The 17161-nt window shown below is 32.2% G+C and overlaps 1 protein-coding gene across 1 annotated transcript; it reads left to right on the forward strand.

Moving 5' to 3' along the window:
• The first annotated feature begins 7554 nt into the window (after positions 1-7554).
• Positions 7555-16859, forward strand: DCP2 (decapping mRNA 2). The gene has a single exon (XM_090408881.1). It carries the CDS (start codon positions 7596-7598, stop codon positions 9018-9020), a length of 1425 nt encoding a protein of 474 aa, XP_090265007.1. The 5' UTR covers positions 7555-7595; the 3' UTR covers positions 9021-16859.
• Positions 16860-17161: the final 302 nt, after the last annotated feature.

Genomic DNA, 17161 nt, shown 5'->3' on the forward strand with positions numbered 1-17161 from the left:
TGATCTGCTTCAGATGATTATCTTTTACATTTTCATGGACAGCGGTCTGCTGAACTGGCATCCATCATTCCATGCTCTATATTGGCCTACAACACAAGCAGCAAATGCTCATAATCCCTTTACTAACTGCAGAATATTAGATGCTTCTTTTCTTCGCCTTTTATTTCATCTACCTCTGTTCTCTGGAACAGCTATCCACGAATGTGGTCCTCAATAGCTCCTACCTCCAACTTTTCAAGTAAATATCTATACAATGAAATGAGTGATAACTACCTATCACCTAATACTTTCTAAAAAATTAATAATGATCATAATAATAAAGATTATTTACTCCCCTGGTGTAAGGAATGGAAAGGATTAAAATCATAACTCATCTAATTCCTTTTATTTTTCAAAGGGGATAAACGAAAATGTCCTAGTCCTTACCGATAAAGTTCATATCTACCAACGATTTGAAGACTTCGGCGAAGTACAGAATATGATAATTATTGCCACCGTCTGGTATTCATAAACTCTAATTGGTAATATTATATGAAATAATGTGAGTTAATGGTCTAGTTTTGAGTTAGGGGTTAAATATTTATTTCCTCCAAAGACCAACAGATCTAGAAGAAAAGATTCCTCTAATCTGTGACTCTAATCGACATAATGGCTTTTCTTCTATAAATCTAACATTACAGATTCAGGAGCATTACCATAAACTAGCATGGAATTTAAAAATTTATTTTTATTATTTTTCTATATAGAACACCATGATAATGCGACTATTGCCAGCCTCCTTGACCATTCTTACGACATAGTTGACTACCAAAATTTTTAATAAATTACATTTTACGAAACCACTGAAAACACTGGAGAGAGAGAGAGAGAGAGATTTACCTGACAAAGTTATGCAGATTTCACTGACTAATAAGACTGTTAGTTTAGCTCCCTGCAAAATGTAATGTGTTATTCACTACATTGTTTATATCTGTAAGCAGCAATATGTTTAATACCATGTTTTTCTTTTTATTCCCTAGTAAAAAAAAAATCAGCTAATGCCTTATTATTCCCATATAGGGAGTAGGCGAGGCCGTTTACAGAGACAGCTGGTCCATGACTATCACTAATCATAGGCCGCCACCGAAGAAGACACCAGCAAACAGGTGCTGCCATCTCTTGGTATTCAATACATTCATCACCTTATCAAAAACGTAAGCAGATTTTCCAAACAAGACCTGTCCTTCACAAACCCATGCTGACCATCATGAGGATCTTACATCCAATCCAATCCTGTATTATATCTAAGCAATTTTTATAACACCGTGATCACAGCTGTATACAGAGAGGTTTATAATTGGAAACGGCTGTTCTCGAACCATGCTTGTGGAGATGTATTATTATATTGACTTCTTTCCACTCCACTGCAATAAATAACCAGGTCAAGGGCATGGCTAACTCTTTTGCACACATTCTTTAAAAATACATAGTGATATGTCATCCATTTCAACAGCCTTATTAACATCTGACCCAAGCAACACTTCATGCACTTTTCATTCTTTTACCTTTAATTCTCCTAATCCTTGCATCTCTTTTTCATGTTGCACAGCATTATTCACACCACTATGATATACACTGATGAAGTGTTCGTTAAATAATTCCACTATATCATTTGCTATGATTACTCTGCTACCATAACTATTCACCAGTGTTGAAATTCCATAATTATTTTTCCTCTTGCTTGCCACATAGCAGAATAATCCCCTTGCTTTAGCTTTGACCTCACTAGCCAATCGCCTCTCATATTCTACTTTTACTTTTTTAACCATGCTTCTGAATTTTCTGGCCTGTTGTTCATATGTGATTCTTCATACATATGTTAACTGCAAACCGTCTTGTACTTCATAAGAACTTGTTTTGCAATACTGCTTGCATGATTTCACTTTTCATCCATCTCCCACCTACTGTATTTATTCGCTTAACTCTTGGTACAGTAATGCATATCAAGAGTAAAGCACACAAGGGTTTGCTTGTGTTAGTTACTGCCTTATCATTTCCTGCAATGTAAGAATCTTTTCTACTCAATTCACCTACTCAGTATATTGATGCTAGATGACTATAGGGCTTCTCAGAATCATCCACCTTATAGTTCCACATACTCGTATAGACACCTGCTTGATAATTTTTCCTGTTTAAGTAACTTCCAAGCTAATACCTTAGGATCACTTTCACCAGATGGGAGTATTGATACCTCATTAACAACCACATCCTGTTAAGGTATCACTAAATCTAATAGCGATAAACTTCGTGTTGCTTCCATGATATGCTGCTTTAAATAGTTATCCTGCAGAAACTCAACAGATTCATTCTCCTTGTCACCACACACTTCTCTTCTTTCCAATTAACATTGCTATATTTAAAATCTCCCATTATTATGATCATAATCCTTTTGCCAAACTAATTTTTGTAAACGTTACACAATCAGTGCTTTCCATATTCTGTAGCCTATAATAGCATTCTCTTAGATATATTATTCTGTTGATCTCAACCTCAGACAAACAATCTTCCACGTACTTCTATTTTGCACTTCCACTCTTGAAGGTCACAATTCCACTGCTGTCATTAGCAATATTCCCTCTCCTCTCTTCACCTTCTTATCCTTTCGGAAAATTCTATATCCTACCATTCTATGTCCTGAGAGAGTGTATCATCCTCTGTCAGCCAAATTTCACTTATGCCAATTATCGTTGGGCACAGGGCCGGCGGAAGCGGGCATGCGGGCATGCGGGCAACGCTACGAAGGGGGCGTCGCCGCCGGGACACGGTTCGTAAGTTCATTTTTAAGAAACAAAATTTTTATCATAAAAACAAAAAATTTTTAGAATGATCAATATTAAAATAAATAAGGCCGGATACACTGAATAATAAAAAAAAATTGTACATTGCTGCCTCATTGATCAGTCGGCTGTTTATAATTTTGAAGCGAGAGCAGGCTAAATGCTTGCTTACAGAATGTTGTGTCTACTGCAGTCTATCTAAAGTGCAACGGTGAACGGTTTTTATGCGCAGAAACGAATTTTCGTACAAAATCTTTGTTGCTAGTTAACTAGTCATAGGGTACACATCTCAGTAGGCTACTAACAGTAGCGCAGTGCGGACTATTATTTCGTCTCTGTGTCGTGTTGTGTAATAATTTCTTGTTGGTATAAAATAGAAATGGAATCAAAAATTTAAAAAAAGTTATCTGGCGCACAAAATCGTAAGCGTCAGGCTGCGAAAGAAGCAGCTATTAAGGAACAAACTAGGGCTCTTAATAAATTTGTTTAGTAAAATATTCTGATGCAGATTGTAACCAACTCGATACATTAGAAATCAGAGTTGAAGAACCGTGCACATCATCCAGTTTTCATGAAAGTACTATTGCAACTGAACAAGATAACAAGACGCATGATTTAAGTGAAAAACAGTTAGGAGAAGATTTAGTTGTAGTTGACCACGAAACTAACACATTGTTAGTCTCTGTAAATTTAGAAGATCCAGGTGAATGGGGAAATTTTGATGAAAAATTACGAGTTGTTTTAATTGAAATGGGGCCTGTTCAAAAGAAAAATATAATATATCCCTTCTACTGTTTTTTGCTTTTGTTGCAAACTTTTCGCACCTACTGAATTAAGTAGTCTTGTAGAAGGTTATAACGATTGGAGAAATGTGAGTACAACTTTGCATAGACATGAGACTAGTTTATCTCACATGAAAAATTTCTCAAAATGGAAGGAACTTGATAAAAATTTATAAAACAAAACTACTATTGATTGCCAGACTCAAAGCGTGTATGAAATTGAAAAGAAAAATTGGGCGAGTGTTTTAGAACGCTTGATTGAAATTATAAAATTCCTTGGTAGCCAAAATTTAGCTTTTTGCGAAATATCTGATAAATTATATGAAAGGAATAACAGCAGTTTTTTAAAATTAGTCGAATTGTTTGCGAAGTTTGATCCCGTTATGGAAAATTATGTTGAAAGGGCCCTACAACGAAACAATAGAGTACACTGTTTGAGTAAAGACAGTCAAAATGAAATATTGGAAACTTTAAGTAACGCAATCATGGATACAATTTTATTATCAATTCTAAAATCTAAATATTATTCTATAATTTTAGACAGCACACCGTATGCAAGTAAAACAGAACAAATGACCATTATTATTCTATTTGTTTCCTGTAACAATGGAATTGTCAAGATCAGGGAAAACTTTTTAGGTTTTGCAGATATATCAGATTCAACAGGACGTGGTTTATGTGCAACAATAATTGAACAACTGGAAAAATGGAACATTCCCATTGAAGACATGCGAGGTCAAGGGTATGATAATGGGGCAAATATGAAAGGGAAAAAATATGGGCTCCAAAATTCGCTTTTGAACAAAAAATCCTCGAGCATTTTACGTGCCATGTGCTGCTCATACTCTAAATTTAATCATTAACGATGCAGCCAAAGTGAATGCAGATACAATTAGTTTCTTTGCAATTATTCAAGAAATATACAATTTCTTTTCATTCTCTTACAAACGTTGGGAAATCCTTTTAAAGTTCGTAAAAAAATTAAGATTGAAACAGCCATCAGAAACGCGATGGGAAAGTAAAATTAATGCAATTTGCCCTCTATGATATCAATTAGGAGAAATTTACGATGCACTTTTTGAAATTTTAAATAATGAAAATTTTAATAAAGAAACTTAGCATGAAGCACAGACATTATGTGCTAAAATAAATGACTACAAATTTATTTGCGCTCTTATAACTTGACATGATTTAGTTAACAGAATAAACCCGGTGAGTAAAATGGTTCAAGACAAAAATATGAACATTACACTTGCTTTAGAATCTATCGAAAATTTAAAAATATTCTTACAAGAATATCGATCAGATACAAATTTTAAAGAAGTTCTAAAAACGGCAAAAGAACTTAGTGAAGAGGTGGATGGAGAACAAGAATTTAAAACTGGTACGAAAGTTCGACAACGAAAGAAGACACGACAATATCACTAAGAGCATCATGACGAAACACCACAATCGCCAGAAGATATATTTAGAGTGAATGTGTTTTATACACTTCTAGACATTGCAATGTGTTTGTTAATCGAACGTTTTGAACAACTAAAAGCATATTATGATAATTTCAATTTCTTGTATAGATTACTACAAGTTAATACGAAGATTTACGGAAAAATTGTGATGATTTAAAGATTCTCTTGAAGGACGGTGACAATAAAGACGTAAATGCAATAGAACTATATGTCGAGTTATATACTTTCCGGGATATTTTTAGGAAGGATAATTTAAATATTCAAAACCCTTTCGATATTCTTAATTTTATTGTGTCCAATAATTTATCTTTCCCTAACTTTTCAATTGCTTTAAGAATACTATTAACCTTACCTGTTAGTGTAGCGAGCGGTGAACGTTCCTTTTCCAAGTTGAAATTGATTAAAACCTACTTAAGGACAAGTATCCCAAAAAAAGCTTGTTAATTTGTATTGAAAATGATATATGTGCGGAATTAGACGTTAAGACCATTATGTCTAATTTTGTAAATATGAAATCAAAAACCCTCAAATTTAAATAAAAAAATTTCAACTATATTTATGTAATTTTATTTTATTTTCTGTTATTCTGTAAAGATGTTATTTTTTGAATACTTATATTAAATGTTTTAATTATTTCTGAATTCTTTTCTTATTTTCTCATCTATCTTGAGTTTCGTTTATTTTCCTAAAAGATAGCTTATAAAAATTATTAAAAACATTTTACAAGTTACTAAGAATTTAGTAACGTGTGAAATGCAAGAATTCTTTAAACATTAGTTCAAATAAATTTTAATTTTAATTTTAATTAAAATTCATTTTAATTTTGTTAGCGATTCGGGTCGGTGAGAAGGCTATAATCCCTGTATCATTATATTCAACGATTAAAGTGAAGTGGCTTTCTCAAAATTTGATTTAACTATTGAGAATTTTTTGAATATTCTGGTTTTTCACGATTATCCTGCCTAGTCAACACCATCGGTTCTTTACATTTCGCGAACCAACGTGTGGCTGTTATGTCAAAATTTATTTAAGAAATATCAAATAATTTAAATTTTTATTATCGTAAGAGAATCACGCACTCCCGGATCGTTACAGGGGCGCTTAGATAGAAATTTCATGCGGGAGGCAAAGACCCTAGCGCCGGTTCTGTTTGGGCATACTCTTTCGATCGAAGCTACAAACTCAGCACTTTTGTTCATGATACTTTGTACATTAGTATACAAGTATAACAATTCTCGTATAACAATTCACTACTCTCTGAGTCCATCCCACAAACACATCACTCCATACTCTCTCTCTCTCTCTCTGCTATAGTACACTTCTCTCTTCGTTCTGCCATCCTTGTTTCCCGATCCTGACCGATTTCCATTCATATCCTTATTATCCCCACTTTTTAACACTGCATCATTGCGCCTTAACATAATCATTCCCTCACTTTTTGTGCACTTCTTTCTGTCCTTCCATAAACTGCTTCTCAACCTCTCTCCCTCTTTCTGCTTCTTAGCAGTAGTAATTTCATTTAAACCCTGTGTAAACAATAACCATTCCAAATGACCAACACTAAACCCATTCAAATGCATTCCATCAGCTTTCAACCATTCCCTGGAGCACTCTAACGCCTCCAGAAAAGTGTAAGTACTGCCCTACACACATACCATATTACGTTCCTTTTTATCGTTCAATCTGTATATCGTTTTAAGACGCATACATAAAACAATTGTCTCATCGTATTACATGCGAAAAGTCCAGGGGAAAATTCGATCTCCGAGTTGAGACCTTCCGCGTTCCAGGCGTACTCTTCTTTACTGCCACTTCCGCCAGTTTTGTTGAATTCACATTGGCTGGGAAATTAAAATAATAATTATAATAAAGCGAATGCACAGTCATTGTAGTCAATGACTAGAAAAAAGAGTTTTCTTCTACTGATCTATCGTTAAGCCAGTTATTTCGAGGATATGCTCTTGCCCTCCTTTAAACACACTAATAAATATTAATTATTATTCCACTTAAGTGAGTTTCCCGATCTCACAAGGAGTTGTCAGTGTTTTTTTTCTCTAGGAAACTCGGTATTTTTATCCAGCAAAACGGGCAAACCAGCTGTAAGAATATATGTGTATGCAATTAGCAGACATAATACACTGGCCTCAATCTAGTTTTTCGGTAGTAAGTCTAAGCAACGGCAATGTTATTGTTCATAAGAGGCGTCTTTCTGTGCAACATCAAGGAGTAGCTTTCAGGAGAAAATGAGAAAGGATATACGAATATGAGACGATGCGATCTTGCACACTTTGAAAACGGTCATTATTTATTATTCCACTCGACTAAATCATTTAGTTATTGTTAACCTGAAATCTTACAGACTTCAAGAAGTTTATAATAAATTTTTGACATTATTATTGTATATCTCCAGGTGGCGCTTATTTCTGACAAAATTTGGCTGCTAGTATTACGTTTTGTTTTGGTTTGTGAGTGACAGCAGTGCAATTTTTTATTTTTGCTTTATTTGTTGATTGGGTAAGCAAATTTATAAAATGGAATCTCCTAGAAGTACAGTAGGCAACAATATTAATTTACCTAAAACTGCTGTTGATAGTGCTAATAAATCTGACAGTCACGCGGATTGGCCGAAGTGTGAAAATGGTGAGGTTACTGTAAGTATTCCGTCAGATATTTTAGATGACTTAAGTAGCCGTTTCATTATTAACGTTCCCGAAGAAGAGAGGGCAGAACACGTACGAATTTGTTTCCAAATAGAATTAGCTCACTGGTTTTATCTGGATTTTTACTGTGCAGAAAATAGCCAGCTTCCGCCATGTACAATGAGAGAGTTTACCCGTTTAATTTTCAGTCATATTCCATTCCTTCGTCAGTATGCTGAGAGTACAAATGACATATTGGAAACTTGGAGAGAATATAAAATGGCAGTACCTACTTATGGCGCAATTTTACTCGATAAAGAAATGGAAAATGTTGTATTAGTGCAAGGATACTGGGCTAGGGCTAGCTGGGGATTTCCGAAAGGAAAAGTTAATGAAGAGGAGCAGCCTCATGATTGTGCGGTTCGAGAGGTTCTCGAAGAAACTGGTTTCGACATTAGTAAATTAATTGACAGAACTAAATATATAGAAAATCACATAAATGAACAGCTCATACGTTTGTATATTATCACTGGCATTCCTAAGGATACGAAATTTCATCCTAAAACTAGGAAAGAAATAAAGAGCATTGATTGGTTTCGAATTTCTGATTTACCAGCGAATAGAAAAGATCAAGCCCCTAGAACACATCTTGGATTAGGACCAAATGCATTTTTTATGGTTATACCATTTGTGAGGCCCTTACGTAAGTGGATTGCAGCCAGAATGAAAACGCCGACGACTCCAAACAATACTGTACAAACTCATCCACGAAACGTAGATTCTCAAAAAGGCAGACAAAAACAGCAGCAGCTGTTTGCTCAAATAGCCCAGAGTGAATTTGAAGATTATTTACGTAATAAAGATAGTCGACCTACTTTTGTACAAAACTTTCCTACAAAAGTACAAAACTCGCCATCTGATCACCATCGACTTTCTAAAGTAAATACCCTGCCTCCACGTCTTTTGAGACAGCAACTTCAGAGACGGGGATTAGAATGTGAGCCTCCTCCAGAATTAACATATTCACGCGAAAAGAGTCCAAATTCAGCATTTAAACCATCGGCAACATATTTTGGAAAATTTTCCAAGGGAGGTGCAGAGCCACGAATGAATGGCACTGGTTTTACTAGGACAGGAATTGGCCATGTTAAGCAGTCGCTTGGAATTAAGTTTCAAGAAAACAAAGTTGAGGAGAACAAGAGAAATTCAAAAGTAACTGACTTTCCAATTTCATCTCATTTGTGGAAAAATTTCTTTCTTGATCACAAAGCTTTAACTTCTTGTTTTTATGTGAACGCCAGTAACGAGGTAGCATAATTTTTTTTTATAATTAATGCATACTTGTTTTCAAGTCTGACATTACACAAAGCTTGGAAATTGAGTTTGTAGTATATTCGGAAATGTATTTCTCTGAAACTAATATCATAAAGGGGAATTGATTTTATTTCTGCAACATTGCAGTTGAAAAGATAAGTACAGTATTATGCTGATATTTTGATAACTTTTTTTTTTTATAATGAACAGTGATATAGTGATTTATGTTGCCATTTTATTGTACAAGGCTTCTTATTTATATTATACATTTTATGTTTGTGAAGTATAATTTGTTTTTTGAAAATTATTTTGCTTTAACATTATAAATTTAAATATGTTCATTTTTGACATACTTAAGTTTGATGTTAGTCAGTGGTAGAACAGGTGATGTTTCTGTATAAGTACAATGGTTTTATTTCATGCACTGTTTGTCTTATAGGAAAAGATCTACTGAAAGGTTGTAAGTCATATACCACCTGGTCATATTTTCAATTAGAACAAATCGGAAGGGAATTTTTCACTAGATGGACTGAAGTACATATTTTCCTCTAGCATTCTAGTCATATGTAAATGTTTTTCTGTATAGTTTTTCTGTGTATGTTTGAACAAACTTAAATATGTGGGCAAGTCTCACTAGTGCTGGAAAACAGATGCACATGGAAGTGAGTGTGTACACTCACTTCGATCAAATACTTTTGTATCGGTGAATGTAAGGATGACAATTTATTAATTAATAATGTACTATTAAGTCCTGTGGTGTAGATTGAAGTTATATTAGATCTCTCTGAGATGTATAAACTGCATAAAGAAGAAAATACTCGGGCTTTTGGGAATGGATTAGAACTGTAACATTATCTAAAGAGAATCAGCCCAAGAGGTTCTGAGATACTAAATATACTTGATAACTGGACCTTCAGGACTTCCAGTCCTTATTGCTCAATCTTGAAACTCACTCATTGGAAAGTAATTTAGTGATAAGTGGAATGTTTGAAAAACTATCCTTTATCTTTTTACCTTCAGTGAAATATATTTGGCTTTTGATTTTCAGAATTGCTTTGCAGAGTTCAAGTTATCATATGTCAGAAAAGGAAAAAATCTTCCATTTGAGTGCCAAAAAAGTTTATTTTATTTTTATTTTTTAATTCAGCAGGTCATACTGGATAATCTTTCCAGTGCTATGTGAAAGTTGAGACTCACTTTATCCATCCTTTTGAAAGGTTGTCATTTTATTCTGTATAGGTGGGATATACAGAAGTACACATATAAAGGAATGAACTCCTTGGGAATAGAGAATTATTACTAATTTAATTTACAAAACTCGTGGAATGAGATTATCATTTATTAAGCAGCTGAATTTTTCAATGGAGAATGGTGCCATAGCAGCATGCAAAACATTCCATGGTAAACTTCCAAGTTGCCCTGTCTACTGCCAATTTTTATACTACATTGAACATGGCTTATATTAATGGCACTTTGGTAACAAGTTGAGTAATGTAATGATTTTAATAATGTTAACTTTTATAGGTTCTTGGAAATGGCTCGCTGATGGGTTAATGATTCCAGGATCTGACCCATTCCAGCTATGCAATATGCATAGGAATCATTCCATACATGATTCATTCTTTCAGCAAATTAAAATGCACTTTCTTTGCAACCTGTATATGGTATAGTATATAAGTATAGTAATTTTACTCGGTAAATACTTGGTAATTTTTCAATTCATTGTTTTCTGCTCCCTTAATGTTTTTGTTAAAACATTTACCAGATAATTCTTAACTCATGTTTTATGAAAAGGAATATTAATAGGGAGGTTGGTCTAGCATCTCTGCCCTGCTCACTTTCTCCTCTTCATCTGAAAATTGAGACATGAGCAGAATTCGTTATAAAATATTAATACCAGAAACACTTACATTTAATATTTTTATTGTAAAATTTTCAGCTAAGTTTCATAGCCATTGTCAATACAGTTATAAGAAAACTCAAATAACAATTTAATTGAAAGCACATGATATTATGTGCAATATCGACTGCAGGAGAATAGCTCCATCTGCATTAATAGATATTTAAAATAAATTATAATACATTGATTTAGTTAATTATTTTTAAATTATAAACAGTTTTATTACAATTATGGAACACATGAATGGTGAATATTGGTTAATATAACTTCTCAAAATTGAGAAGTTTTAGGCAATTGTATTTGTTCAAATTTGGGTTGTGAATGTATGCTTCACAGCTTTATTTGTAGAGTCTTTCTAGAAGAAAGTAACTTTTGTGTAACACTTTGGTTTTGTTCCACTGAATTCTCTGTTTTGTAGATAAAGCATGGTTTGCTGAAACTGGATGTTGGGTTCATTAAGAGAATTGTATTCCTGATGTTCTTCCAGAGGAATTTATGCAGATCGACCAGTTTGTCCATAATAAAATCAGCAAATTAAACTGCACTTTCTTTGCAACCTCTATGTGATATGGTGTGTAAGTGCAGTAATTTTACTGTGCTTAGTAATTTTACAATTCATTGTTTTCTGCTCTCTTAATGTTTTTATGTTAAAATATGTACCAGATAATTCTTAAATCGTGTTTTATGAAAAGGAATATCAGTATCATTTATTATCAGAACTAACTTTAGTGCAAATGGTTATAATGCAAAACCTATCGAAAAAATAATAATTATGACAGTCATCCTAACCCTCCCCAAGAACAAGAAAAAATTACCAGAATTTGTATTCCATATGTTAAGGGACTTTCTAAAAAAAAATAGCAAGATTATTTCGAAAGATTAATATGCAAGTTGCTTTCTGTCCAGTTTGCAAACTTAATACATTCCTTATCTCACCAAGAGACAAATTTCTTCCCCTATCTTATCCTGGAGTTTGTAGAATCCTCTGTTCTTGTAGCTTATAGACAAACTAGCAGGTTGATCTGCTCAGATTCATCTGGAAGAACATCAAGAATACATTTCTCTTAATGAACCCAACAAATCTGGTTTAGCAAACCATGCTTTATCTATAAAACACAGAATTCAGTGGAACAAAACCAAAATGTTACACGAAAGTTACTTTCTTCAAAGAAAGCTGTGAAGCACACATTCAACCCGAATCTGAACAAAACGATTGCCTGGAACTTTCTCAATTTTGGGAAGTTATATTAACCAATACCCACCATTTGTGTGTTCCATAATTGTAATTTATTTTGAATATCTATTAATGCAGATGGAGCTATTCTGCTATTCTCCTGCTGCCGATATTGCACATAATATCACATGCTTCCAATTAAATTGTTCTTTTTTGAGTTTTCCTATAACTATTGACAATGGCTATGAAACTTAACTGAAAATTTTACAATAAAAGTATTAAATCTAAGTGTTTCTGGTATTAATATTTTATAATGAACACCTTCTCCTCTGTTTACAATGAAGTTATAGGATTATTTAGAGGTGGGGGGGTGAAATAGAAGACCCCTCAAGTCTTTCTTTCAAAGACATGTCAAGTGCTTATTTTGAAATCACAGCAACTGTTTGAATTAGCTGATTCTAAATATAGTATTAAGCATCACCGTTGAGAACAGTATAAATGTTTGTTTAAATATTTTATATAAATTTTAAATCACTTCAGTGGTATTTATTTAGCTAATATTAAAAAGATAAGGCAACAAGAAAAATATAAACATTAAGGCAAGCCAATTTTGTATGTAGTTGTTAGATTTAATGGTAGCTTAAATAATACAGTTGAGTCTTGCCAAAAAAAAAAAAAAAATATAATGTGAAATTAGAGTATGTACAGAATGATATTTTATAGTAGGTATGTGTTAAGTCAAATATCTTTACGTGATAAGGATTTTTAAATAAATTAAAAAAATTTTTTTTAATTGAAGTTAACTTGTCATTTAACTAAATAATATTGTTACTTAAAAATGATATCTGAATGTCTGTTTCTATAATTTGCAATTTTAATTGAAACCACAAACAAAGCTTGGCTTTCTATTTCTATATATATATATATATATAGTTAAAAGACGTTAACAAATATTATTTTGATCATATAAAATTTCAGTTGAGTTTATGATACTGTTGCAGTGAGTGTTGTTAGTGTATTATGTAGTGTAGATAGTATTGTGTAGTGTACAGTGGCCTTCTGCAATGAGTCCTGAGACACTGTAGAAGTGTTACGTAATAATAGCCGATTTTCTGCTCAGCTTTGTTTCAATTCAACAAAAAGTGATTTTTGCTGAACAAGAAAATCGAAACTGATGAAATGTCATTTTTATTAAAATAATAGCAGCTTGGAAGTTTCAGTCTTTGTAAAAAGCAAAAATCTTTGGAAATATTGTAACAATGAGAAAGGGATGCTGATTCATGCATTTTAAAACAAAACTCATCCTCATCTACAAATTGCTTTAAAATGGTTAATTGCAAGTACATGAGAGGAACACATTCCATGATTAAAAAGGATTTGAGAGCAGTTCAGGGAGGTGTCTTATTTAATTCAGTCTTCATGTTAGGTATTGATGTAACATTCAAAGATCCAATGATCCTGAAATTGTGTGTGGGCAGGGTCAGTATAGTTTTTTATTTTTTAAGAGAGATATAGGGTGAATCCATGGCAATGGGAGATGATTACAATGAAAAGACAGGTAATCATGATTCTTGTAGTGATATTAGTACTAAAATAGCATAAAGACATTGAACCAAATATAATTCAACTGGTTAAAGAGCCTTTGCTATTTTATAAACTAAAAGCTTATAGAAGTTTTCATGAAAATTGAAAAGTCTCAGATGTCATTCTTGCAATATCTAGGCATATTTAAATTGTCTTTTTAATGAACTATGCCTTGCCTTTTTTCCTAATGTTCACTAGTCAAGGAAAGGAGGTATGCTTCTCAAAACAGCCACAGAGTGTTGTGTGGTACTGAAAAACAACTCAAGAAGAGAATATAAGAAAGTTAAGAAGTGAAAATTTTCATTTCAGAAATGCAAACATGTTTCCTTTTAGTTTGAATAATAAGGTCAAAAAAATTCAGTCAAACCAAATTACACTCAAGTTTACACATACCATCAATCACTAGAAAACTTTTCCATTCAGAAATGCACTTTGTTTTGAAGATTTGCAGATAAGTATTGGAAAAAATTTTATGAAGATTAAAATACAATAACAGTAATATTTTCAAGTGTTCATTGTTATGGAACAGTATGACATTTAAAGATGCTTGATATTTTGAATTGATAAAGCTGAAACTGGCATTTAGGATATGAAGGACAACTTTCTTTGGGCTGCAGTACTGTTTCCCAAAAATAATTCAAGATTTCATATAGATATTTTTTCTGAAGAGTTTTACAGAGTAATTTCCAGTTTCATTCTGAAGTATTAGTAAGCATCTCTCCTTCCCTCTCCACTAATTTTAAGCAATTTTTTCCTCCTATGTGTAGGATAAGCTGTCTCGTGATATAATTATTTCTTAATCAGCTGATAATGGTCTTAGGTTATTGATAATAGCAAAATGTATTTGTGTGAACCAGAGCAAAATTTTTCATAAATATCTTTGTTAATTCAGAAAGAAAAGGCATCTATTTTAAATTCCTGTGCACCTTGTATAAAGTCCCCAGTTTGTTTTGAAAGAACTACTTGGTGGAAGATATTTCCACATGGTATTATGAGATGTACATGTGCATTTGTCACTTTTTTATCTGAAGAAGTTAATGGCATTAATGCATTTAGACAAAAATGAGTGAACTACAAGGAACTGCCCATCATCATAGTGTTAATTAGGATTTTATAAAGTCATTGTCTGCAACATGCCATTAAGATTGACATTGGAGAGGAAGATTGATGTCAGTGAACTAACTTTTGATAATGAAGAATGAATTAAAGGTGCTAATAAAAAGTGATACTATTCTATAAGTAACTTCTGTAGCCTCCAAATTTTCATCATATTTCTTTTTATTTTTAGATTCAGTTCTTAATCCATACATATACAGGATGACCATATTCAGAATTCACAAAATCCTAATGGCCCATTCAATTTCCTTTTACATGATTTAAATATGATATACAAAAAAATTAGTGTTCCTGAATATTAATATCCAAGATTTTTTTTAAAAGCACATAATTATATCAGTGTCAAGTAGCTTTATGACATTGTATTATGAACAACTTTTAATAGAAAGTAGGAGTCTTTTCTTCAAAAAATTAGATACTACTTCAAACTAATTTAACTGCATATTTGCACTGTTACTTTTTTTTTTTTTAACATCCCAAGTATGTGTTATATTCCTAGTTTGGTGGGGGAAGAAACTAATATAATCAATATTTCACTTTTTTTTTTTTTTTTTTTTTAAATTTTATTAGATTTATTTTATGAAAATGCATATCTGTGCATTGGTTTCCCACCCCCCCTCCAAATTGTTGCTATTTTCAGGAAAAATAGCATTCTGATATTTAAACATCTTTTCTTCAAATATTACAGTATTGTTTGTTCCATATCTGTCCATTATTTTATTACTCTAAAATTTATTCTCATTCAGCAGGGTGAATATATATGTACATATTAATAAAAGTTTATATTTTAGGCAAAAATGATTTAATGATTAAATATATAACTACATTGTGTCCCATAGTACTTCAGAAACTTGCTTTTTTATAGTGACACTTCCACTGTCATTAAAATCTTAAAATTACTAATCTAATATATATATATATATATATATATATATATATTAGATTAGTAATTTTGTATGTGTTTGCAACCCATCTGATATGACTTCATAGCTTTATATATTAATCCATAAAACTCAAAAAAGGAAATGTGGTGAAATCTGACAATGCCAAACTATGTTACAGTTTAGCCTTTGGAAACTTCTTCATTCACTTAACAGAAATGATGCTAATGAGGAACTTCATCCTGCAAGAAAGTGTGCACTAATATTGTCATATAAAGAATGGTGATGTGATGTGAAAAGATTGGAAATTTCAGTATGGTTTCTCGAGCCATATGTTGTTAGATACTTATTGTTTTCGACATCCTTTAAACCATGTGTATATTGCTAATGAAACTTTATTATTTGAATCACTGAAAATTTAATAAGTTTGCTGTGATTTCTTACTCCAGTTAAATATCGTACAGAAAACTAAATCTAGCAGGCTTATTCTTTGATAACATTCAGATGTGCTGATATTCTGTTCCAAAGATACACTTCAAATGGAAGTGCAATATGGCTTTATAAGTTTGCTGGGTATTTGAAACACTGTATAATGGATATTAAATTTCTGTACATACTGTTGTATTATGTAACTGATCACAGTCTCTAGTATTTAAATAGAAATCAAGTTTATTCATGAATTTATTAGTATAAAACAGTCATTAGAATGATAAGAGTTGCCTAATGTGGAAATATGTATGCTCTTGTTTATTCTGAGCAGCTATTAACAGCTATTTCATTTTGTTTGATGTTTTCTTATGGGAAGAAATATTAACAAGATGTGTGTTATATTGCAGTCTTAAAACTATAAAAAGAAAAATGGATCATGGTAGAATATGAATTTAGCTAAATCTCTTTTGGAAAAACATTCTAGTTTTCACTTTTTCAAAATGTTTTAAGATTAGTTTAATAATAAGAAAGTACTGCATTTTCATGCAAAAATGTGACTGTTTTACTGGAAGCCATTAAAGTTAATGTTATTTGTTTTATTAGCTTGAAGTTTTTTTTTTTAAAAAAAAAGAAAAAATTGTAAAGCAAAGCTATTATTAGCTTAATTGACAAAGCCTATTGCACCCTGTGAATGTTAAGTGGATCTTCCAGTTGAAATCTGTAGAAGCTTTATATAATAATAAAGGATATTTTTGGAATGGAAAGTTATTATTAGAAACACTATTCACAAGAATTAATAATTATATAATAATAGGTAATAAATAATTTCTAATTGATTGATAAATACTAGTTTTTAACTTGTATACAAATGTTTATTTATACTACATGTATTTCTCTACATGTTGCGCTGTTTATATGGCTAATAGCATCGAGAGGTAGCATGACAAAAAAAATTAACTGATTTCCAGAAGCAGTTAATATCTCTGTATCTCTAAGTTAAAAAGACTGAATGATACTCTAATCACAAATATCATTAGGCATGTTACATGCAGTCTCTCCA

Source organism: Typopeltis vanoorti, chromosome 19 (assembly GCF_054136105.1).
Source record: "Typopeltis vanoorti isolate ZY-2024b chromosome 19, IOZ_Tvanoo_1.0, whole genome shotgun sequence".
NCBI classification, from domain to species: Eukaryota; Metazoa; Arthropoda; class Arachnida; order Uropygi; family Thelyphonidae; genus Typopeltis; species Typopeltis vanoorti.